The sequence below is a fragment of the Mus caroli genome, chromosome 11 (genome assembly GCF_900094665.2).
Source record: "Mus caroli chromosome 11, CAROLI_EIJ_v1.1, whole genome shotgun sequence".
NCBI lineage: Eukaryota > Metazoa > Chordata > Mammalia > Rodentia > Muridae > Mus > Mus caroli.
In genome coordinates, this window is record NC_034580.1 from 56,927,571 (window position 1) to 56,954,405 (window position 26,835).

The 26,835-nt window shown below is 41.2% G+C and overlaps 1 protein-coding gene across 10 annotated transcripts in view; it reads left to right on the forward strand.

Annotated features, from left to right (window-relative positions):
* Window positions 1–26,835, forward strand: part of Specc1 (sperm antigen with calponin homology and coiled-coil domains 1) — a 264,901-nt gene that overhangs the window by 145,305 nt on the left and 92,761 nt on the right. For all 10 annotated transcript variants that reach the window (XR_003838125.1, XM_021177222.1, XM_029483987.1 and 7 more), the window contains one exon: window positions 17,378–18,960. Coding sequence is in view for 9 of the 10 variants with exons in the window: in XM_021177222.1 (XP_021032881.1) it covers window positions 17,378–18,960 (1,583 nt within the window). In the remaining variant the exon portion in view is untranslated. The remainder of the gene's footprint in view (window positions 1–17,377; window positions 18,961–26,835) is intronic.

The following is a 26,835-nucleotide window of genomic DNA, read 5'->3' on the forward strand; positions in this document are numbered from 1 at the left end:
GCTCTTAACTGCTGAGCCATCTCTCCAGCCCCAAAATGTGTAGCCCAGGGTGGCCTCGAACTCGTGATCCTTCTGCCTCTGCATCCTTCAGCAGTCTACTGGTGTGGGGCATCATAACCAGCTGTACTTGTGATTTAGTATAAGATTTTGAATGATGACATCATGCTGTTCCTGGATTGGAACAGAGTTGATGGTTCTCTGCAATTTGAAATAAGTAGCTTAAAAGGTCCTAGTCCTATTGAAAAGCAAGGATCTAGAAAATGCAAATGGATATGAGTATATCAGCAGTCCTAAAATATTATACAATGTAACTTATATAACATATAGGTAAATATATAAAATATGTAATATATGATGCATATTATACAATTATATAAATATAAGTTAAAATAGGATTTGGCTATTTGCATCAATTAAAAACTTAAGTAGATCAAAAAGCTTTTATTTTGATTTTGTTTCGGTTCTTACTGAAAAATGAGCATCACCCTGTATTCAGGGACACAGTATTAGGATTAAATTTGATTAAGTGACAACTGACCCACACAAATGAATGGCTTAAACAAGATGCATGCTTCCATTGAGGACTTGTGTCTGTGATCTAGGGCAGGTATGATACCCAACAATGGTGAGTCATGGGTCCTGGTTACTTCTAGCTCCACCATTGTTTGAGTGTTTAAGGTCCAAAATGGGATATTTTGGACTAGTAGGATGAAGTAGCAGGGCAAGGAAAGAAAGTAAACAAAAGGAATGTGTTTATGCTGTCTGTTAAGGTACCGTTTTTGGAAAGTTCTATCCAGTTGGCCAGAACTAACTCCTGGCCACATCCAGATATAAATGAGGCTGAAGTGTGTTGCTGGAACCATGTGCCCAGCCAAAGTTACGCTACTGAGGAGGAAAGAGGGAATCATGTGTTTATGGCAGTAGAGTATCTGGAGGTAAAAATAACTAACCATACATTTCAGGAAGTTTAAGCATATTGAAATTGTTTACCAGGAAGAAATGATAAATAAGTAATTCCATTACTCAGAAGGCTGAGCCAGGATGACCACAAGTTCCAGGCTGCCTGGACTGCATATAGTAAGATAATGTTACAACAATACACAGGCAAAAAGAAAACAGCTGTAAAAGAAAAGTTTGAATATCTCTAACAGACAACAAAGAACTATCATTTGTAATGAGAGAGGTAGCAGATGAAGAGAAGCACTTAGTGGTTAAAGCATCTTAGCTCTGTCCTTAGTACCCACTTGGTTGCTGAGTGGCAACATGTCCCTGTAGGAAGTGAGAACTGGAGGATCTTGGAGCTCACTAGACAGCCAGTAGAACTAATCTCCAGGTATATGACAAAAAAAAAAATACAGTGAAGACTAATAGATTTCCAGTGTCCACCCCTGACTACTACAGGTACATATATTGCATACATCATTCACACACACACACACACACACACACACACACACACACACACACACACACACAAAGAAAAAGATAAAAGCAGCAAGTTAGATATACATGTTAACTTGATTTAAATATTACATAGTGTAGTGTATATGTGTGTTGAAACATTACATTCTCCCCATTAGTGTGAAATTTTTATGTTTTTAATGTATCAGTGAAAAAGAAACTTTAATTGTAAAAAGAGAAGATAATATGGTACAAGTAGCCTCTAGTTGGACAAATGTAACACTCTATGGATAATATAAATTTTCTTTAATATTGGAACTTATAAACTAAATCAGTAGCCAAAACAGATATGCTGAAGATCAATAGTTATTAGTGATAAACAATTCAAATACAGAAGAAGTGAAGGGGGAGAACTGGAAACAAAATACCCATGGAAGGAGTTACAGAGAAAAAGTTTGGAGCAGAGACTGAAGGAACAACCATCCAGAAACTGCTTCACCTTGGGATCCATCCCATAAACAACCACCAAACCCAGGCACTATGGCAGATGCCAATAAGATCTTGCTGACAGGAGCCTGATATAGTTGTCTCCTGAGAGGCTCTGCCAGTGCCTGACTAATACAGAAGTGGATGCTCACAGTCATCCATCGGACAGAGCACAGGGTCCCCAGTGAAGGAGCTAGAGAAAGCACCCAAGGAGCTGAAGTGGTTTGCAGCCTGCTAGGAGGAACAACAATATGAACTAACCAGTATCCCCAGAGCTCCCTGGGACTAAACCACCAGTCAAAGAAACACATGGAGGGACTCATGGCTTTAGCTGCGTATGTAGCAGAGGATAGCCTAGTTGGTCATCAATGGGAGGACAGGCTCTTGGTCCTGTGAAGGTTCTATGCCCCAGTATAGGGGAATGCGTGGGCTGGGAAGGGAGAGTGGGTGGGTTGGGGAGCAGGGGAAGGGGAAGAGGATAGGGGATTTTTGGTGGGGAAACTAGGAAAGGGGATAACATTTGAAATGTAAATAAAATATCTAATAAAAAAGTGCATAATTAAAAAAAAAGAAATGAAGGGGGAAAAGAGATTCAACATAGTAGTCATAGAAATGCAAGGTAATGAAAACTTTTTTCTCCATGCAGAGGGCTGTTGAGGGGACTGAGAGGGACACTGTTCACTGCCAGTGTCCTGTGAATTATTGTAATCTTTTTGAAAAGTGATCGGGCAGTATGTGTTCTGATTGAAAATGGAAAGGGTGTGATGGGCCCTCCTGCCATTAATTCCAGCAATCAAGAGGCAGAGGTGGGTGGATCTTTGTAGGTTCAAGGCCAGCTTCATCATTCCTTTGCCTCTGTGGCACTGGAATAAAAAGGTCCCAGCTATCTGTAGAATGCAGAACATTGCTGCTTCTTCATTTCCCAGGAGGGAACTTAAAGGCAGTTCTTACTGCATCTTTGAAACCGTCCAGCTGCCTATAGAACTTACTTACGTCTGCTTCCATGTTTAGTGATTCAGACATCATTCTAGGAAATAAAGGCAAAATAAATGTCCACTAAAATATGACAGATTATTTCCAGACCCAACCATAATTCTGTCTTCTACTCCATATGCTTTTCTGTAGTGTGACCTCACCACTTCTTCCATGGAGGGTGTGCATCTGGAATCTGGCAGGTCTAAGACTGTCTGAGTTAGACAGATAGGGCAGAAGTGATAAGTGTGGCTGCTGAGACTGGCTGTGAGAGGCTAAGCAGCTTCCTGTTTGCAGGAGCTCTGAGCCATTCTGTAAGGAACTTAGTTCGTGGGAGACAACCGTATTGGAGAGGTCACTAGGACAATTCAGCTGAGCTCCATCTGACACCATCCATGTTTGTGAGGCAGGCAGCATGTCCAGCTCAGCCACAGCTCCAGATGACCACAAGCCAGTCAACTTCAGACTGGAGTCACATGGGCTGGCTAAACAAGGTCTCCCCACATTAAAATTATGAGAACATAAGGTAGATCTGTCAAGCTGTGAATTTATGGACATTTGTCCTCTCACAGTGGTAATAGATGAGACGTGTAGGTTTAGCAATGCAGTCATGGTGAGACCATCCCACTGGTAGTGGAAGAACCTTCATAGACACTCCTCCTAAGCTGCTCATTGCACCCAGAAATGCTGGCCTAACCATAGTTCTAGTGTGGTTAGTATCCTGCTCTGCCTCTATTTAATAATGTCTTCTAATTGTTTTGTTATATCCTAAGTAGATGATATAATTTTCCTTTTCAGTTGTTGCTTAATAGTGTCTGCTAGAGTCTAAAGTCCTGTATTTCTTTTCAATTGGGTTAGTGTATAGTAGACTCAACCCCCTTATATCTGATTTTGCTTTCCATGCTTTTAATTTATGGTCAATTTTGGTCCAAAAAATACTCTTGAAAATCACAGAAAAAAACCCCATAAGTTTTAGTTGCTCACCGTGGTATTTCCCATTATCTTACTCTATTGAGCCTGGATGTTAATCATCCCGTTAGCCATGCTGCTCAACCTATCCTCCCATTAGTCACTTAGTGTACATCTTGATTGTCAGATTGATTTTAGACTTCTGAGGGTGTTGACATAACCCTTATCTAGCAGCCCAGTGCTGTTTCAGTGTTTACATCCTTCATCTCCCTGTATCATAATTTGGTTATTATAAGAGTTTGTAAAAGTAACCACATTCGCTTAACTTTTATTACAGTGTATTGTCATAGTTGTTTTATTTTATTATTGTTAGTCTCTTATATGCATAATTTACAAATTAAACTCTATTATAGGACTTTATACTTATGGTGATCTGGGGTTGGGGTGGGGTGGGGGAAGCATAGATAGGGTTCAGTATCTGTGGCTTCAGTCATCTGCCAAAGGTCCCCATGGCTCAAGGGAGACTAGGGGACACTAGTGTTCCATTTCCTATCTGCCATATTACTGTTAGTGTACTATAATAGAGAACTGACTTAGTTTTGGTCAGACTTCATTTGAATACTTGTTTGATTTCCTGGCTTCTACCTCACTCTCTTCCCATGGATAACTCATGGTTTTTCTCCTTTCAGTAGGTAACATTGAAACATTGACCTCAGTATTAATTGTTTAAAGAATGTCTCAGGTCCAGAGAGTGAGTTGGTAGAACTTGAGGAGACACCTTTGCTCCATGGGTTTGATGGGTTATGATGCGTGGGACCAAGTACTTCTAAAACCACATCTCTGCTATGAGGATAGGTAGTATTCTGACAGAGATGACTGAGGGAGGGGGGCAAGAGCAAGAGAGAGAGAGAGAGCAGTCTCAAGTTGTCCTGGTGCTAGACTCTCAGTTTTACCAGCTAAAACCTTTTCTTTGTGTTGTTGCAAGCTTGAGTTACAGTTTCTGTTGTAAAAGATTTCTAACTCAAACTCTATCAGAAGCATTCTAAGGTTCTAGGTAGTTTTGGAGTGATTTTTGGCAAATTAAAAAATCTCTAGGCAGTTTGTTGTGTAAACTAACCTTGAGTGCTGTAAGGCCTTTTTAGGGAGACTTGGGAATGCTTTGCTTTGACTGAAGAATGGAGGATCAGCAAGAAACCAAACTGTCCTGTAAACCCAGAGGTTATACAGAAGAGGCAGTCAGTCTATTCTTTGTGCAGAATTCTTTATTCTTTATTTTTTCACCAAGAACTTGGAACCACTGTGTACTGTGATAGAGAAGACAGATTGCAGCTTCAGATGAAGAAGGCATGTCCAACTGTGAGCTGGTCAGCTCTGGATGAGCCTGGGCCGGGGTTCTCTTTCACTCAAAGTACTCATTGGTGACTGGAACATGAGGATTCAGCAAACACCAGAAGTTACATGAATTGATATGAAAAATGGGGCTACAGCATTTCTTTTTTTTTTCTAGTTCTAAACTAACATGATTTAATATTTTCTTAGGTATCAGAAGATTTACTATGTGACTCTTTGGCAAATGGTGAAACCTCTTAGATCTTCAGTTTTATTATCTGTTAGATGATGCTAAAAACATTTTTTGAAAAAACTGAGAATAGTAGTACATGTCTGTAATCACAGCTGCTGGGAAAGCTGAGGCAGGGGGATTGTACTTACGTACAAGTGTTAGGGTCAACCTGGACAATTTAACAAGATCCTGCCTCAAAACAAAAACAAACCAAAAGATGACCTTGTGTCATTTGATTTTATGAACCTCAAGTAAGTGTGTGTGTGTGTGTGTGTGTGTGTGTGTGNGNGAGAGAGAGAGAGAGAGAGAGAGAGAGAGAGAGAGAGAGANAGAGAGAGAGAGAATGCTCTGAAAAACTAAACAGGGAATGTAGTTCATGGTGATTTTGATATACATAGCTCTACTGTGAGCCAGCATAGAACTCGATTGTGATCTATACTAGTAAGCTCTGACTTGCATGCAACATCACAAAACTGAGGGTCATGCCTTTCCCATCTCTCCTTGAAGCAAGGCTGCATGTGGAGAAGGAGATCTTTTCATTCACTAACGTATCCCCCACCTCCAAACACACAGTCCCTTATTCTTGGTGTTTGCTGCCTAGAGACCATGTGATTTATCTTTACACAATGCTGAGGGATTTCTGTTCAGAGATGCCAAACTTTGGAGTCTGGCAATGAGGATTTCATTGGCCTACACAGTGCTCAGGGAAGGCTGAAATTTGCAGAGTGAGTTCTGGGGCTAGGCGCCCCTCTGGCCACTTTGGCTCCAGAGGAAACAAGGCATCTCTGCCTGCTTTGCACTTGTCAGACTTTGGCACATTGGAAGCTGCTTGTTGAGAGCCATGTTGCATTTTGGCTTCTGGAGATGAGTAAGAGCGGCCAGTGTGTGGGCTGCCTACGAGAGTGGCCAGACCATAGCATTATCTTTCCTCACACACTGCTGCTTTGTGTCCTCCTGTGTCATGCTGCAACCCAGCACAGAGCAGTCACTGTGTCCTCTTCAGGCTGGAGCCCCCTTCTGAGTGTTAGGGGTCTTTTGTTCAGAAGCTGTATGGCCCCCCTCTTCTGGAGTGTTTGTTGTTCATGGTGGCCATGGTATAGAGTGAGCATTTAGGAAAGAGGAGGCTGTAGATCTACAAGTGTTTTAAATTCTAACACAAATTCCTATGTAAAAATGAGTGACATTAATTTTGCTTTCTTAAAAATGATTCAGTTATCTTTTTACACAAACGTCTCGAAACACTGAAGCTACTCTTTGCTTTTAACAATGTGAGCAAGTAACTCAGCTCTTTTGGATGAATGTAGAACTCTCTGCTTCCCTCAGACAGGATTTTTCTGTGTAACTCTCCAAGGCTGTCCTCCAACTCTCTGTAGACCAGGCTGACCTCCAACTCTTAGAGATTTGCCTGCCTCTGCCTCCCAAGTGCTCGGATTAAAGGTGTGTGCTACCACCATGAGGCAGATGTAGAACTCTTCTGTTTTTCCTTCTGTTTGATTTTCAAAGTGGTTTCTACTGACTTTAGCTGGAGAATGTGTATTTCTCAAAAGCACTACACCAAGACTCCTGAAAGGCAGCCCAGACCTGGAAAAACCCTTCTTACACAGTTAAGGTGGGGCCAAAAGGTGATAGATAACACAAAGTTCCTTATAGCAGAGTGTCTGCTGAATTGTCTCGGCCTCTTTTTTTTTTTTTTTTTTAAATCTCATTTGCTCTAAGTCCAAAGGCTCAGTGCTGCCTGTAAAACTTGATTGCCTGCCTTCACACTGGATTCGGTGCACACATTGCTTTTTTTACTTTGATTGCACAGGTGGTATATGCACAGGGTGGAATGACAGAGGGCAGGAGCTAATGAGAATCCAGAGCAGAACTGCCTTACTCTTTCATGTCTTATCCTTCTCAGAGGCAACTATTTGATTATGCTTATCACTGCCATTTAAAATATATACACAGAAGGCCAGAGAGATGGCTCTGAGGAAGGACCCTTGCCACCAAGCCTGGTGACCTGAGTTTGATCCTTGATACACACTCTCACCCTTTTAAGTCTTAGTTGAAGGAGAGAATCAACTCCTAACATTTGTGCTTTTGACCTCCACATATGTGCTGTGGAATATGTGTGTCCTCTTTACCATAAATAATGCAATAAATAAATGTGTGCATATACATTTTATATTCTAGATGGGTTTTAAGCATGACACCTCCTGCTCCCATATGTATACAGTCACCCATTATCAACAGCCCTCACCAGACTGGTGAGTTTGAGTTAGGTAACTTGGTCATCAGTATCACTCAGAGTCCTATAGTTTATACCGGAGTTCAACCTGGGTGATGTATATTCTTGGACAAATATAGAATAACATATATCCACTATTTTAGTATCATGCAGAACAGTTTCTGTATTTTGCCTATTTGTCCCTTCTCCTAAGCCCTAACTGGGGTTTTTTTTTCCCCTGCTGTAGTAGTTTTGTGTTTTCTGGAATGCCAAATATGGCAACCAAATAGAACACAGCCTTACCAGATCAGCTCCATTTACTCACTAATGTGTCCTTACAAGTTCTCCCATGTCTTTTCTTAACTTCGGTTACATGTTTGGATAAGTGTTCCCTAAAGTTCCACATTAAAGGCCCAATCCCAAGCTTAGCAGAGTGGTGATGGAAACTGAAGGGCAGGGCCCGACAGGAGACCTTTAGGTCATAGGGTGAGCCCTGAAGGGAATTGTGAGACTCTGCTCTCCAGCCCTTCCCACTTGTTTCTGGCTGTAAAGTGAATGTTTTGCCTGAGATGTATATGGTTACATAAGGCAAAATCCAGTGGGGCTAACCTCTCATAGTCTGAACTTCAAAAGCTAAGCCAGAATAACTCTCATATTCTAATAAGTTGATTACCTTAGGAATTTGTTACAGTGACAGCTGACTAACATAGCTCAGTGGCACTTTTTTTAAAAAAAGCATTATGTAGTGTTCCATAACATACAGTGGCCCACTAAGGATATTTTGATATGACAGTGATTCTCAACCTTCCCAATGCTGTGACCCTTTAATACAGTTCCTCATGTTGTGGTGACCCCCAGCCATAAGATTATTTTTGTTGCTACTTCATAACTGTAATTTTGCTGCTTTTACAAATTGTAATTTAAGTATTTGTGTTTTCTGGTGGTCGTTTGCCCCTGAAAGGGGTTTTGACTCACAGGTTGAGGACTGCTGTTGAATGAGTTTTTGTGTGGGTTTAACATTTCAGTTTATTTGCTTAAACAAGGAGTATATTCTTGGGTCAGTAAGTATTTGGTTTAATACGGTGTGTAAAAAACGACTGAAATATCTTTCGCTATTACTATAACATTTAAGTTCCACCAGCAATGAGAGTTTCTGTTGTTTCCACGCTGTGATGGTTACTTTTGTCAACTAACACAGTCTAGAATCACCTAAGAAGAGAGCCCCCCACACACACCCTGCCCTCTGCCCCTTCCCCCATGACAGAGTTTCTCTTGTAATCAAATATAGCCTTGATTGTCCTGGAACTCCCTCTGTAGTCCAGGCTAACCTCGAACTCATGGGGATCTGCTTGTCCCTGCCTCCTGAGTACTGGGAGGTACTAAAGACAATTAAAGGCCATCCTTTAATCCCAGTACTCAGGAGGCAGAAGCAGGTGGATCTCTGTGAGTTCAAGGCAAGCCTGGTCTACAAAGCAAATCCAGGATAGCCAAGGCTTATTACACAGAGAAACTCTGTCTCAAAAAATAAACAAATAACCATAGAGTCTAATGAAGAATTGTCTAGCTCAACTGGGTTTATGGGGGTTGTTTTTATTGTGTTCCAGTGTTCTCGGGTTGAGTCTTGGTGTATAAGTGCAGAGAGGGGCTGAACACCAGGAGGCATCAATCATTCTTGCTGCTCTTGACTGTGGATATGACTAGCTATTTCAAGTTCCTGTCTTGGCTTCCCCACAAGGATGGACTGTAAACTATAGTTGTGAGCGAAAAAAAAACCCTTCTCCTTTAAGTGCTTTTCATCAGGATGTTTTATCATCGTAACAGAAAAGAAACTAAGACATATACCCTTGCCACGTTTGCTGCTTTCACTGAGATTGTGAAAACATTGTGATATGTTTATAATGGCATCACACTGTTGTTTGGGTTTTTTGTTTTACTTTTAAGGCAGGGTCTCACATGTACTCCAGGCTATCTTCAAACACTTGGCAGGCATCCTGTGTCAGCACCCCAGTTGCTGAGATCATAGATGTGAGCACCCATGCTCAGCTTTCACTGTTGTAGTCTGCTGTCCATTGACCATGCTCTGTAGAACCTTTCAGATGCCTGTTTTCCACCTGTGTATCTTGTTTGATGAGGTATCTATTCAGAACTTCTGTGTATTGTAAGCAGCCATTTTCTCATTATTAAGCTTCGAGAATTATTTATTTACTGTGAATAACAGTTCTTTATCAGATGTCATTTGCAAATATTATCTCTGGCTGTGGCTGATCTTCTCTTGACATTGCTATTGTTAAGAGTTTTTTAAACTCTAACATTTATAGTTTTTTTCTTGTTATGAGGATTTAACTCTTTGTACTTCACTGTTTTTTGCCTTTGTTGTTACTTTTTAAAAAAGATTTATTTATTTATTTTATATGAGTACACTGTAGCTGTCATCAGACATACTGGAAGAGGGCATTGGATTCCATTACTGATAGTTGTGAGCCACCATGTGGTTGCTGGGAATTGAACTCAGGACCTCTGGAAGAGTAGTCAGTGCTCTTAACCACTGAGCCATCTCTCCAGCCCCTGTTGTTACTTTTAATAACGCATTACATTTTTATTTCTAGTTGTATCAACTGTATGTAGTTTTCTTTGTATTAGTAAGGCCAGGATAAATGTTAATGCTGCTATCCTGTTTGCCCCCCAGCTCTTTATACTTTGTTATCTGTGTCTCAATTTCTTCATCTGTTTTTTAACTTTTTCACCTTTAAACAGGATACTATTCAAATAATTTTGGAATTAGTCTCCCATGTTCTGTGTATAGGTAGTTTATGTAGTATGACTACATATTTAGTTGTAAAGTGACTCTGTATTTCTTTTTCCATACAGGATGAAGTTATAGGTTATAGATTGTTGGACTTTCACTATTTTTGTTTTATTTTAATTTTTTTGCATTTTCTTCATACAATTAGATGTTCTGTAAAAGAAGCTCCCTCTCAGGCTGGAGAGATGGCTCAGTGATTAGGAGCACTGACTGCTCTTCCAGAGGTCCTGAGTTCAATTCCCAGCAACCACACGGTGGCTCACAACCATCTGTAATATGGCTCCGGCCATATTTATTTAATATATGTGGGTACACTGTCACTGTCTTCAGACACATCAGAAGATGGCATCGGATGGCCATTACAGATGATTGTGAGCCATAATGTGGTTGCTGGAAATTGAACTCAGGACCTCTGGAAGAGCAGTTGGTGCCCTTAGCCCCCGCATCTGGGATTTGTAATGGCATCCTTGGGGCTCCATCTCTTCAAGTCTGCTGGGGCGGGGATATGTGGCCTCTCTCCTAATCTGGCTTTCCTTGGTAAATTTCCCACATTCATGGCATTTACAACATCCTGGAATTTGCACCAACTTGTGTGGCTTTAGCTCCACTTTCCCAGCGTCACTCACAGCCTGTTCCCATCTCCATGAAGGGGATCTGACCCTGCTGCACATTATCCTCCTCAGCAGCTTCCTGCAACCTCAACAGAAGCCTCGTTCTTGCATTTTGCATGCAAAACCAGCACCACTTGGATAATGGCAAGTTCTCCTTAAAGCTTAGGATGTAGCCTGACTCCCTGGGTTCTCAGTAGACTCTGCCTTCATGACTCAACCTGCTGAAACACTTCCCCAGACAGCCATTTTTCACCAAGGTATTCTGAAGGCTTTTTCCAGACACTCTAAAATGAATTTACATTATTCCCTAGAGCTCTCAATGGGTGAGGTCAGGCTCCTCCCCTTTTGTCCCAGCACAAAGGTACTTTACCTTAAACAAGATATCCTCTTTGTCTATAGCCTTCCTGTTCCTTCAGTCCTTTCCTCTCTATTTTCTACTCACTACACTTCTGGGTAAATGCAGTGAGCAGTAGCTCATAGTTTGAATGCTATGCTCTCTGAAAATATCTCCCACCAAACAAATTAGTTTATACATTTTGAATTCAGTTTTACTCAAATTTGCAGGACTCAGGCAGAATGCAGTCAACTTGTTTGCCAGAATGGAATGGTTTCTAGCCCAGGTCCTAACAGAATCCATGTTTGCCTCTGAAACATGAAATAGTTTACTCTCTGCATTTCTTTAGATATTGGTCATCTAAACTTCCATTAAAATCATCCATTAGCCGGGCGTTGGTGGCGCACGCCTTTAATCCCAGCACTTGGGAGGCAGAGGCAGGCGGATTTCTGAGTTCGAGGCCAGCCTGGTCTACAGAGTGAGTTCCAGGACAGCCAGGGCTACACAGAGAAACCCTGTCTCGAAAAACCAAAAAAAAAAAAAAAAAAATCATCCATTAATCGGTGACTGGATCCTAAAGCTTCTCATTAGCCTGCCATTCCAAACTCTTCCACAAACCAGTTCTAAAAGCTTTCAAACGATGTGGTCAGGTTTATCGTACAAATGGCGTCCTTCTCAACACCACTTTTCTATTAAGTCACTTTTCTTACCACCTTGACCAACTTCCTAGGAGAAGAACTGAGGGGCAGGGTTTACCATTATCCCATAGTTCCATGGCAGGGAAGGCATAGTGGTTGGGACTCGCACCTTGATGCAGGAGCTAGTTACATAACAGTGTCAGATGGGAAGCAGAAGCAGGCTCGGGCTTGAACTGGGACCAGACTATAAATTGTAAACAGTAGTGAAGCAGTCTTCCTTGACTATAGACAGGTCCTGCAGTGAGCCTCGGTCTGGTCTTATATCTGAACAATATTTTTGTTTGTTTGTTTGTTTTTATTTGTTTTTAAATCAAGAAGCAAATAATTAGTGAGATATAGTTGTCTAAATAACTTCTCATGTAAATCTATATCTTGTGTTTGGGGACTATTACCGGTCTTCATAGTCTTTAGTCATTCTTTACTGCTGAGTGTTTAAGGCCATGCACATGGTCAAAATCAATTTTCCTTTTCAGACTGTCAAGGCCAGTTTAGGATTTAATCCTCAGAGGTCACTTGGCTTAAGAGGAGCATTCACCCCCTCTAACCTTTCTTTACCAGTTGCTCCATATTGGTGAGGAGAAGTCAAAAGCCTTGCTTGACCTGACTGTGGCTTTCCTTGTAGGCAGTGAGGAAAAATTTCCTCCATGTTGACCTTCCTCTTTGTAGACTTGATGCTGGTTAGAGTGCAAAGCTTCCCTGAACAAGAGAATAAATGGTTCTACAGTTACAGGACATTTCAAGAGATGGCTCAGAGTCCCCCAGGACCTCCTTGACCTTGGGAGCAAGGGGAACTGGTTCTCCTTTTTTAGTCCCTCTGTCAACATTAGCATATCCTCCAAGACTGGTTACTGAACAGCCAGAAGGTCAGTTATACCAGTCTGGTACTTTTAACTACTGAATATATTTCAATAACTAACCATTTCTTAATAAACTCTGATTAGATATACAAATTTTAGCCAGTCCTTATAATTGTTGATCTTTGAAATTTTAATAATCATATATAGCATCTCTAAGTTTCATTCCTTATGTACTTTAAATAACTTACTTAGACTTTCATAATTTGTGTAAGCATTATAGTTTTCATTCTGGAAACATACAATCATCTTAATTTTCACACACACACATATATATTACACATATATACACATATATATTACACATATATACACACACACACACATGCGTGTGTGTGTGTGTGTGTAAATTCCTTTTTAGTAAAACAATTTCTATTTTTACATCCTTCTAACATTTTATCTACTGGTTCCCATTCTGAATACCACAAGACGTAATAGCTTTAACAAGTGAATCTACTATTCCTTGTAAAAACAAATTTCTCCCAAGCAGGGGAGGAGCTAAGCAACATGTGTCCACTCCCAAAAGGCTCCAATGACAAACCAACGTTCAGTTTCATTAAAGTTAACCCTAGAGAACCAATGAGTTTATTGGGTTTACTGAGTATGGATGAGGGACTGCTGTGGGGAGTGTTGGTACCCAAAAGAAGCTGCACTGGAAAGTCCTTGCCCATGTATAACATTGAGAATATTGACTAGTGTTTCCTGGGTGTGTTGAGAGTCAAGGAGAAGTGAACAAGGCTGAGTACCATGGTTAGGACAAGAAGTCTGATGTTCACATAGTCTTGGATAAGAAACAGATTGTGACCGGTGTGATGGCATATGCCTTTAATCCCAAAACTGGGGAGGCAGAGACAGGAAGATGAGTTTGGGGCCAGCCTGGGTAATGTGGAGAGTTCTAGCAATCCAGGGGTACATAGTGAGATCCTATCTGGAAAAACAAAAAAACAAAAAACATAGATTCTGTGACAGAAATAAGGATAAATTGCTTAACCGATTGTTCAGTTTGTCCCAGAGGTACGTATAGGTGGCTGGAATCAGGAAAACCTGAGAAAAAGTGGTCTCAGAAATTTAGATAGAATATTCAAGGTTCAGGCCAAAACAAACACAGGAACATTTCTAAAACGGTTATAAGATTTACTGGCCAACTGGTTGGTTGCAAAAAGAAAAGAGGAGGAGAGCTTAAATATAATGAAAGTCAGACAGAATGCATAAGATACAGAGATGCAGAAAGCCTTAGAGAATGAGCAGTCTAGTTTTAACAAAGAAAAAAATAGATGCAACAAATATCTGTACTGTATGTTTCACAACACATTGGAGTATTTCATAAATAAACTTTGGTTTGCTGTTAAAAACATTCTGAGTGGTTTATACAAGGCACAGGTAATAATTATAAGGAGAACAGACCAAACCTTGGCAGCAAAAGGATGGAAAAAGCAACAAATGACTAAAGGTGGAAAGAGAGTGGAGAGAGGAAGGAAGAGGAGCCTCATTTAAGTGATATTTGAGGAATGGCAGATGCTGCCATGATAATCCTAGATCTGCAGGTTTGCCTGTTGGATGGACATGGTAACTATGAAGCATCAGTGATCATCCGGTCTTCAGCCTGGTCCTCTCCAAGATGACTTCATTCTAGAGGATTGGTGTTACAAAAACATTTTATTGCTGAGTGGTTGCAATCTTCATTTTATAAGAATAATTAAACCTTTTCTTTATTGAGTAATTTAGTGTGGTGCAAGCAAGGTAACTAGATGTGTTCAACTTTTAGAAGTCTGCCACAGTATTCAGTGTCTGAGGAACACATTTTTTTTTTAAGATATATTCATTTTATGTTCATGAATGTGCATCACACGAGGGCCTAGTGGTCTGCCTGCAGAAGTTAGAAGAGGGTGTCAGATGCCCTGGAACTGGAGTTACAGATAGTTGTGAGCCATCATGTGGGTATTGTGAGCTGAACCTGGATCCTCTGCAAGAGCAACAAGTGCTCACCCATCTCTCCACCTCTAACATACTTTAAAATTAAAGAACCAGCATCTCTATATAGTCATGTGGCCGAGCTTCTGCAGGACTTCCCAGTAGCTGCTGTTGCTGCCCATTGTCATTGCTGTGTTGAGGTCAGCTCCTGCTCCCTCTTTTGGCAGTCTTGGCCAGGTTGGACTCAGAATCTCTTAACACTAGACTGTGACCAGTCTAGGGTGCATTCTACATCCCTTTCCTACACTTAAGAGAGGGAGCAATAGACCATCTCCAGGATCCTTCCTGACTAGAGAACAGGCTACAGGCCATACTCATCAGTCTTTTCAGTTTTTAAGTAAGTTTAAGCCCAGAGTTTTCATTTCTCTGTGATCCCTGTATGAACCCTTTTGTTTTGTTTTGCTTTTCCGGACAGGCTTTTTCCTTGTAGCTCTGGCTGTCCGGGAACTTGCTTTGTAGACCAGGCTGGCCCCAACTCACAGAAATTCACTTGCCTCTGCCTCCCAAGTGTTGGAATTAAAGGCATGCACCACCAACTCCCGGCTTCTGTGTAAGCTTTAAAATGTTTTTACCTTAAAATGTATCTATAATATAGTAAAATCTTATCTATAATATAGTAAAATGAAAAAAAACATACTTACATTTCTCATAATATTCTAAATTTTATATCATTTCCCTGTTTTACCCATTTCTTTAACATTTCTAGCTATTCCTCATCCTTATCCCATTTGTTCTTGTTTCTCTATGAATACAAAGGAACACACCAATTCTGTTTTTTTCTTTGTTCTTATTTCTTTTTGTTTGTTTTGTTTTTGTTTGTTTGCTTGTTTTTGTTTTGTTTTTTTTTGTTTGTTTTTGTTTTTTGTTTTTTTTTTTGAGACAGTGTTTTTCTGTATAGCCCTGGCTCCTGGAACTCACTTTGTATACCAGGCTTACCTTGAGGTAAGAGATCAGCCTGCATCTGCCTCCCAAGTACCAACTTTGTTTTCTCATTCCTCCTTAGAGGCTTCCCTGCCTTCACCTGCTCTTCCTCATTGAAGGTGGAATCTAGGGCCCTAGATATACTGGAAAATATCAGCTATATCCCAAGCCCCTCTTATCTCAAAGTTGCACTCAGTTAAAATATGTTATTGGGAAATGAAAATAAACTTGTATTTTATTTAGTTCTCAACATTATCTGTATAGCTGTATTAAGCTGTAGGTTATAGATTCAGAGTAACCTATAGGAAATGTGTAAATCAGCTGCTGTCACTGCAAGTCCAGCAATAGGCCAAGCTCCAGGGTTGATACGATGCTATTAAGAAGTTGGTTTTCTTCTTTCTGTACCACAGATCAAGCCTTACCTTCCTCACAGGACAGCAGCGTGGTTGCCAGCTGTTGCTTTTCTTGCCATGCTAGTGATAGTTAGCAGCCCACTCTTGCACTCTACTCCATTTTTTCTAGTATCTATAGATCTTTTTAAAAATTATATGAAAGTATTTTTCATACAGAATAATTTGATCATATTCTTTACCCTCTCTAGCTCTTCTTAGATCCCTCTCCAAACAAAATGAAACAAAACAAAACAAAAACAAAAGTGGAAATCATAATAGATAAGCAAAATTTTAAAAAAGTCAATAATAACTAAAGATAATGTGTATGAAAAAATATGGAGTTTATTTTGTTTGGGCCAACTATTCATGGGCATGGAGCCTGTCCTGGAATGTGATTGTCATGCCCTGTGACATTACATTGGAGAAAACTGCCATTTTTTCTTTCCCATTGCAAATAGTTTCTTGGTTAGGGGGTGGGACTTTGTGCCCACTTTTTTGTCTCAGTGCTGGGCTTTGGTCTGGTTTGAGTCTGTGCAGGACATGCTGTCACAGTATCTATGGGTTCATATGTCTATCAGTCCTGTTCTGTATGGAAAGACCTTTTTCTTGGAGTTATCCACCACTTCGGGCTATTAAGATCTTTCTACCTCCTCTTCCACATACGTCTCAGCTTTGAAGGGAGGGGTTTGATAAAGACATACCTTATAGGGCTGAGTGCTTCAAAGCTGCTCACTCTCTGGGCACTATCTAGCTGCAGAGCTCTGTTAATTACCACCCACTACAAGAAGAAGCTTCTCTGGGGAGAGTTAAGCAGTTCTCCATTCTGAGTCCCCAGCCTGGTGTGGCAACTTTGGGTTTTCGGTCGTGTCCATAGATCTTAATTCAGTTATGAGTTCTCAGGGGATAGGATTGTTCTGGCTAAGAGTCTGCTTTCCTCAAGCCCATGGGAAGAGGTACAGAAACCCTATTCAAAACAGATTTTGAGCATATCACTGCAGACACCCCATCTCCGCCCCTGTCAGTCACTAGCAACCCTTTTAAGAACTCCAAGGGCTCCCCTACTGGGAACTCCCCAAACAATGCAAATGAGTTGTCCTTGCTGCTCTTACTGAGAAGATACCTAGAGGAGGAAGAATTGGATGAAGGGTGACAGCCATAGCATCATCTATGCCATATATGGAAGACATTTGAGTTTAATTATAAAATTTTTTTTCTTTCTTTTTTGTTTCATTTTTTTTTCATCTTTTGTCTTTAGGGACTATTCCAACAACTAAACGGACAGGCATTCCAGCTCCACGGGAACTCTCAGTAACTATCTCCAGAGAGAGGTCTGTGCCACGTGGTCCCTCCAGCTCAAAGAAGTTGGGCTCCAGTCCAACTTCTTCCTGCAATCCCACTCCTACCAAGCACCTGAGGACCACCCCTGCAAAACCTAAGCAAGAGCATGAAGGTGCAGAGAAGGCTGTGCTCGAGTCCCAGGTACGAGAACTTCTGGCAGAAGCCAAAACCAAAGACAGTGAAATCAGCAGGCTTCGAAGTGAACTAAAAAAATGCAAAGAGAGGTGGGCCCTGAGCACTGAGGATACCAATGCTTCAGACCCAAGTGCAGAGGGATCATCAGCCCCAGAAAGTGATGCAGAGCCTTTGATAAGAACCCTGGAGGAGAAGAACAAGACCTTTCAGAAAGAGCTCGCTGACCTAGAGGAAGAAAACAGGGCCTTGAAGGAGAAACTGACTTACCTTGAGCAGTCACCAAATTCAGAAGGGGCAGCAAGTCACACTGGTGACAGCAGCTGCCCAACATCTATAACCCACGAGTCCAGTTTTGGAAGCCCAGTTGGAAATGAGTTGTCTAGTGAAACGGATGAGTACAGAAGAAGCACACATGGGAGTGCCTTGCGGACATCAGGGTCTTCAAGCAGTGATGTCACCAAAGCCTCTCTGTCACCGGACGCCTCAGATTTTGAGCATATCACTGCAGACACCCCATCTCGGCCCCTGTCAGCCACTAGCAACCCTTTTAAGAGCTCCAAGGGCTCCCCTACTGGGAGCTCCCCAAACAATGCAAGTGAGCTGTCCTTGGCGTCTCTCACCGAGAAGATACAGAAGATGGAGGAGAATCAGCACAGCACTGCAGAAGAGCTGCAGGCTACTCTGCAGGAATTATCAGACCAGCAGCAGATGGTGCAGGAACTGACAGCCGAGAACGAGAAGCTAGTGGATGAGAAGACCATTCTGGAGACCTCCTTCCACCAGCACCGAGAGAGGGCAGAACAGCTGAGTCAGGAAAATGAGAAGCTGATCAACCTTTTACAGGAGCGAGTGAAGAATGAGGAACCCAGTGCCCAGGGAGGGAAGATCCTTGAGCTGGAGCAGAAGTGCACGGATATTCTCGAGAAGAGCCGCTTTGAAAGAGAGAAGCTGCTCAACATTCAGCAGCAGCTGACCTGTAGCCTACGGAAGGTTGAGGAAGAAAACCAAGGCGCTATAGACATGATTAAGCACCTGAAGGAAGAAAATGAGAAGCTGAATGGGTTCCTAGAACACGAGCGGTGTAATAATAGTGTGATGGCCAAGACTCTGGAGGAATGTCGAGTTACCTTGGAAGGCTTGAAAATGGAGAATGGGTCCTTGAAGGCTCTTTTGGAGGCTGATAAGCAAAAAGCCATAGAGGCCAGCAGTACTGTGGGGCAAACAGCAGAGAACTTCGAGGTTCAGGAGATGCTGAAAGTGGCTCGAGCTGAGAAAGATCAGTTGCAGCTGTCTTGCACAGAGCTCAGACAAGAATTGCTAAAGGCAAATGGTGAAATTAAACATGTTTCCAGCCTGCTAGCTAAGGTAAGAAGACAGTTCTCAACTAGTATTTGTTGACATTTCTCTTCGAGACCTTAACATTGTGAACCAAAGAGAATCAATTATTCAACTGTATTTGTGAATCTAAGCCTTCTGATTTGGAAATCTATTAGAATTTAGGCAGGTTAGCTCTGGGGATTCCAAATTTTAAAACAAAACAAAACACAAAACAAAACAAAAAAACCCACCCAGATTTCTGTACAGATAGATAAAAGATTAGTGGGAATACTGTAAATTACATCAGATGATATGGTGTAGTGATGATATGGTGTAGTGATGATATGGTGTAGTGACAAAGACCGTCAGGGGTGACCTGTGTCTTGGTGGTAGAATACTTTCATAGCCTCCTTGAGACTTTAGATTTGATCCCTAGCTCCACACAAAAATAGGATAAAATACAATTTAGAACCATCCTGTATACATTGATGGACTTTTTGATACATTTAATACTTTGTGAGCATATTCTAGCAGTGGCTTTTTAAAATGTTGCTTCCAATGCCAGCTAGTACTTATCATGCTTATACTCACCAGTCCACTGTTATTGCTATGTGTGTATTATTGGTTGTTTATGTTCTTTCTTGTCTTAGAATATTAAAAGTAAATTTTTATATATCTCTGATTATTTCTTCAGGAGAAATTCCTAGACGTTGACTTAGTGAGTCAAAGAGTATAAACATTTTAAAGACTTTCAGCACATTTAGCCAAACTGCCTGCCAGAAATAATATGCCAATTTGTTCCCACCAGTTCATGAGAGTACTTGCATCCTTGAGCCCTTGCCAAAACTTAGTACTAAATTATGTCATTCAAGTCTGTTAATCATTTCCTGAATTTTTTTTTTAGCTTAGAGCCCAAGATTAAATAAGTGGTCATGACTTTCATTTTTAGAATAACTCTTTGATTTGGCTGGAATGTTGTTGTGTGATACAGGATGATTGGTGGTTACTGTGTGATAGTCGTCTGCCTCACAGCGTGCAGGCTGGCTCCTTACTCCTGTCTTTCCAGCTCTGGATCTGTGACTTGGGAAACTGCGGGGTGGGTGTGTGTGTGTGAAAGCATCCTCCCCCTTTATTTGATGGCTGTCAGTGATTCAAAAAAGCAGTTTATGCTGCGAGCATAAATGTGCAAGTACTGCAGTGCAAGCATTACCGGTGAAGTTCAGTAGGCCTGCAGAGGGGCTGCCTACCGGGGCAAGTGCCTTACTGCTGGGAGACTTCAGAGAGGTCCCAAGCTTAGTTCTGGCTGCTGAGGACTGATCAACAGTGGCTAGATGCTGTGCTGCTGACACTCAGGGCATAGCATACACTAAAGAGCAGAATGACTGATATCAGCTCTGAGCTTGGACATTAAGGGAGCTGCATTGTCCCTGTTTCTGATTTCTGTCCCAGAAACTCTAGATCATTAAGCTTCAGCTTTTACTGTTGACACAATATTAAGCATTTCTTTTAAAAGATTTTTATTGTTTTTAATTATATGTAGGTGTATGTCGTCTATGCATGTGAGTGTAGGTGTCTTTGGAAACCAGAGGGGTCAGATCTCCTGGAACTGGAGTGATACTGTTATGAGCTTCCTTGATGTGGGTGCTGGGAACCAAACCCAGGTACTCTAGAAGAGCTGCAAGTGCTCTTAACCCTGAACCATCTCTCCAGCCCTATCTTTTTTTTTTCCAATTGTGCAGACCAAAGCAGAAAACAATTATTAGTCTAATTTGTCAATTTCTGGAGCCAGTGTTCAAAGATCGAACCATATGTATTATAGGCATTCTTAATCATGGACTTGTACTACCTTTTAAAATCAAAGTTGAGCAGGAACACGTTAACTGAACAGTTAACGTGTTCAGAACAACACGTTAACTGATGTTAAAACCAACAACCTTTGGTTCAGAGAAAGCAAAGCCTTATAATTAGGAGAACTTTACTCCCTTATGATAAGGTCAACAGCTTTGCAGAAAAAGAAAAAGGAAAAGGAAAAGGAAAAGAAAATGGAAGGAAGGAAGGAAGGAAGGAAGGAAGGAAGGAAGGAAGGAAGGAGAGAGAACCATCAGGAAAGTGGTTTTGGCTAGGCGTGATGGTACCCACCTGTAATCCCAAGTACTTGGTTGGTTGAGGCAGGGAGATTATGTATTTGATGCCAGCTAAATAGTGACTCTGTCCCAAAAACGTCCGGGAAGAAAGAGAGGGAGGAGAGGAATGAAAAAGGGAAAAAAGAGAGGAGGGGAAGGGATTTAAAAGTTTATTGAGCTATAATGCCAAAGTGAACGAATCAGAGCTGTCTAGTATGTTCATGTGGCTGTGCAGTGATCACCACAGGCTGATTGACAGCTCTTATCGCCCCAAGAGGAAACTTTGAACCTATTAGCAGGTAACTCCTGAGCTCATGTCCCTCCTAACCTCCGCAGTCAGTAATCTGCTTTCTGGATCTTTAGGTTTGACTCTGCCAGCATTCCAAGTAATCGTTCATCACTGGCCTTTTGTCTCTGGCTTTCTTCACTTAGCATGGTGTGTGTTTGTTTGTTTGTTTTTCCCCAAGGTAAATCCATGGATGATATGTGTCTCAACTTCATACCTTCTTCCTGGCTAATAGTGCACTGTACAGCTGCCTTTTGCATATGTGATTAGTTAAACATTAAGGTTATTTTTCATTGTCTTTTGAAGCCCACACTTTTCCATTTTGATTTTGTGAAATCCATTTAGTTGGTTTTGTTTTGTTTTGTTTTTCTTTTTAAAATATTTTTAATTTACTTTGCTTTGGATACATGTGTCACAGCTTACATGTAGAGGTCAGAGTTTGTGTCCCCATGCAGGTTCTCTGAACCAAACTCAGGTCAGGTTAGTTGTAGGTGTCTTTACCCTGTGTTGTCTTGATAATGGTCTGATCTGTAGAATTTTAAAAATTAATTATGGAAAAAAGAAAAAAAAAGTTGTGTGGTGGTGATACACACCTTTAATCTCAGCACTTGGGAGACAGAGGCAGGCAAATCTTTGAATGGGACGCCAGTCTGGTCTACAGAGTGAGTTCCAGGACAGCCAGGGCTACACAGAGAAACCCTGTCTAGAAAATCTGGTGATGGTGATGGTGATGGTGATGGTGATACATTTATAGTTGAGAAAGATTATCTGGCCACAGATGAGAAAGCCAAGGGCTGACTAGGCTGGGCTGGGAGGACGAGGAATGGAGAGACATTGAGATGACTAGGAGTTGGGCCCAGTAGGGTTTGCTGAGTATTGATTGGTTATTGGGGATTGCAGAAGGAGCTATTCATTGCCTGCACAGACCTAGGCCTGAATGGCTGTAAAGGTGGTTGTGCTGTTTCCTGAGAAAGCACATAGAATCCAAACATGAGGAGAGCTATCTGGGAGCAGGAACAATCTTCAGACACTCACCAAGGCTTTCTTCTGCTCTTGTCCCTACAGTCACTGACCTCATGTTGATGGCTGCTCAGCTTCTAGGCCAAAGAGCCTCCTGTGTCAAGACCTGTGCTTCTCTCTGCCCCTCTTTCCGTTTAGAAACAGTAAAAATGTATCTAATAGTAATGACCTGATGCACATTCTGAGGTTTATAAAGTTAAACTTGATTGGAGGAGGCACTGCTGCAGAGGGTAGGAGAGGACTAGCCCGAGGGTTCAGTGGTTAGGAGCACTGGTTGCTCTTCCAGAAGACCTGGGTTCAATTCCCAGCATCCACATGGCCCTTACGACTGTCTGTAACTTCAGTTCTCACAGGTCTGAGAACTTTTAGCCGCTGTGGGTTGTAGGCATGCTCATGGTACATAGACATATATACAGGTTAAATACTCTTCCATATAAAAATGAAATAATTTTTAAAGAAGAGAAAAGGGTAGGAAAAACTTGTAACTTCTTTGTTCCCTGTTCTAATTTTTTTTAGTTTAGTTTAGTTCTTTTGTTTGTTTTTTTTAGTTTTTAGTATTCAAAATTACTTAATGGACATTATTATAACCAAGTTTAGTAGAGTGGCCAACTCCTCTGGCTGTACATGGCAAGGCCCTGGGCTCATCATTGATGCTGCCAAAACAAAGCCTCCGAGCTGACATCTGGACACAAGAAGCAGCAGTTTTATGAGCCAGACCTCCTCCTCTGGGCAGCACCTCCTCCATGTGCTCATTTCTGATAGAACTCTTGACACAACTTCAGTGTTACTAGAATTTATTGCAGTGGCCTAGCTCTAATCCTGTCCTGCTCTGTAATTTGTGTGTGATTATTTTGAATAGAATATGAAATGATTTCTCAAAGGCAGAGTCATTTTTCAAGATGCTGTCTTTGCCATCAGAACCTACTAAATCCAGCTGTAAACTAAAATATTTAGACTCCATTTTCAACTCACACCATGCTTTTACTCTTAATGTAATGGATTTTTGCTTCCTTATGTATTGGTGATAATATTATATTGGCCATAGGTTTGTTTCCTTATCTGCTTTATTCTGCATTCTCTGTCCTGGGGCCAGTTTGCGCTATGATAAGGGCTTGATTCATAGTTGATCTCCAGCTTGATGCCCATAGTGCTAATTCATCATGATAAAATAAAGGAGACTGTATGGATTCATCTTACAAAAATCATTATTCCACATAATCCAGTCACCCAGTTCTAACGCCATCACAACCAGTTATTTATCCCTGTCTCTCCTGTGGGAGAGATTCCAGATATGTATATGGTAACACAACCTTCTCACGTCTCCACCCAGGCTCCCACTCTCTTTTACTCCACTATTGAGGAAGTGACAAACCTAACTGGAGCCCCTTCCAAGATGGCCCTCTCTGGGTAGTGTTTCATATGGCTAATTCATTGAGAAAATAGAGACCAGGGCCTTTATAGCTGGGTCGGTATAAAGGGAATGCTAGGTGTGGCCCTCTCCCAGAAGGGTCAGTGGATGCCATCATGAGATAGTGTCACAATTCCACTGCTTCATAGCTTTCCCACACTGAGATTAATGAGCACTCCTCAAAATATTTCCTATGTGCACATGTCCTTCTCCAAGGAAACTGACCTGCAACAGAACTTTTTCCCCAAGTTCAAAAATGTCCCAGAGCTTGGAGAAAGTGGTGACATTTGCTAAGATTCCAGCCTGGTCTGACCACAGCTTACTAGGTCACTACCTAGGTTTAGTCGTTGTTGGTGAATCAGGGAGGACTCTTGATGTCCTCTTACTGAGAAATTGTGGTGATCTGTTTGAATCTGACTAAATAGTTTTCAAAGATGAAAGATGCTTGCCTACCTTGGAAGTGACTTCTGTTTTTCAAAGGAATCACCAAAAACCAAGTTTGGATGTCTGAAACTTGAATTCCCAAATTAGAAAAACTAAACTCAAAGTTTGCATTGCTAGGCAGCAGAAAGGCTAGGATCACAAAAAGGGCATTTTAGAACTCCGGTGGTCATAAATACAGGGCTTTGTTCTCTGCTGTTTGGTTTGCTGAATTTTCTAAAATTCTTTATTTGTGTTTGTGTGTGGATATGCCACTGTGTGAATGTACCTGTGGAGGCCAGAATAGGGCATCAGATCATTGGAGCTGGAGTTGCCACCCAGTGTGGGTTCTGGGGACCAAAATCAGGTTCTTTGGAAGAACTGCATGTGCTCTGGGCCATGTCTCCAGCCCACATTCTTCTTTTTCAATAATTTCCCTATATATGTTTGTTAATTTATAAAACAAATATAACCTGAAAATAATAACGTTGTCCCTATGAGATGAAATGGTAAACCTACTCTTTTAAAAAAGCAAAGGTTTTTGACTGAGTGTAGTGGCACAGGCCTTTAAGCCCTGCCCTTTGGAGGTAGAGGCAAGTGGGTCTGCCAGGTCTAAATAGTGAGCTCCAGGACAGCCAGGACTAGGTAGATATGGAGCAAGATATGATTTGTAGGCTCATCAGCTCTGACTCTCTGCACTTCTGTCCCCTCCCCATACATGCCACTCCTTGGTGTTCATGATCATGATGTATAGGAAATAAAACCAGAGTCTCTGAGGGTCATCAGTCTCAGATGCACTCAGAGGCCTCATTCAGGATGCTTGGCCGCTTTCCTCATGATAGTGCCCAGTTTTACTCTGTGCCCTTAGTAGTCCCTGCGAGTCCTGTGCATGTTTCTGGGTTCCAGGTGACATGCTTCTGCCTGAGGAGTCCAGCCATGAGCCCATAAGACTCAAAGTTTACCTTCCAAGGCTGCCTTTCAGACATTAGCTTTCTAAAATCCAAAATGTAGGGCTTCAGGGCTGGAGAGATGACTCAGTGGCTAAGCTCTTCCAGAATACCTGGGTTTGGTTCCCAGCTCCTACACAGTGTACCACAATCATCTGTAAATCTTTTAAAAAAGAAAAAAAAATAGAATGTGTCTCATCTTTTAAAAAAGTCATTTTCTATGTATTATGAAGTAATCGTGATAAGATAGAAGACTTTCCACCAGCCAACTCTCGTGGTTAAATAGACCTATATTTACTGTGATTCACATTATTATGTCTTTTTATTTATTTATTTATTTATTTATTTATTTATTTATTTATTTATTTATTTATTCAGGTTTTTCGAGACAGGGTCTCTCTGTGTAGCCCTGGCTGTCCTGGAACTCACTTTGTAGACCAGGCTGGCCTTGAACTCAGAAATCCGCCTGCCTCTGCCTCCCAAGTGCTGGGATTAAAGGCGTGCGCCACCACGCCCTGCACATTATTATGTCTTACTTATGCATAAGACATAAGGCTATTCTGGAAGAAGGAAGTAGCTTTTATTGAGTGGTTACTATATAAGGCAAAGTTAAACTGTACTAGTCACTAATGAACTGTAAATACATTATTTCATTAAACCTCCATTGTTCAAATAAGGAAACTGAGGCAAAGGAATTAAAAGAATACAAGGTTCAACTATGTATGGTGCAGCATTAAACCTCCATTGTTCAAATAAGGAAACTGAGGCAAAGGAATTAAAAGAATACAAGGTTCAACTATGTATGGTGCCGCACACTGTAATCCCGGGACTAGGGGGCTGAAGCAGAACTTCAGTTTTGAGTACTTAACCAGCTTAAGTTACATAGAGACTCTTTCGAAATAGCAATCATAAAATAAAGTAAAATAAAATAAAATAAAACCCCACAAATCTTGATTTGGTAGAATTGGAATTTAAATCTTGGCATTTAGTTTCAGATTCTGTGCCCTTCGCCATTTTGGTATACTTCCGCAGCTTTCAGTTTTGATAGCAGCCTGCAGCGGTATGCACAGTGCAGAGCCGCAGGCTTTTGTAACTGAAGTATGACTTCTAAGTATCAGTGCAGACCCTTAGCTCGGGCTAAATGATCTTTGTTGGTCCTGAGGTTGTTCCTCATATTCTCATCCATCCATCCATCCATTCACCTGTCCATCTGTCCCACCTACCAAGTGGAAAACATCACAGGATCACCTTGTACTGTTTTATTCATCCATTCATTACATGCCCATTAAGTCCTTTCTCCGTGCCTAGCACTGTGCATGTGCAGAGAGAGGGTTCTGTGTACTGTTGTGAATAAAGTCGACCAGATCCCTATTCCTATAGCCTCCCCAGCCAGAACTGCAACTGGGAAAAAAATATTAGATGCAAAGTCCCCACACTTAAAAAAAAATAGAAAGAAATCTATTGCATATCAAGTTTATGTTGCCTGGAAAATACCTACCTATTTATTAATGTCAGTTAAATTGCTAAAGAAAAGGGGCAGTGTTTATTGTAGCATTTTAAAAATAATAATAAAGTGGGGTTTACAGGCAGTGGATTTCCAGGTAATTAAAATAATGTAGTGCCAACTAGTAGATGGCTCAGTGGATGATTCTATGTATTAGACAATGCTTTTATACTATTTTAACATAATTTTAAATTCAGGTTGATACATATTACAAC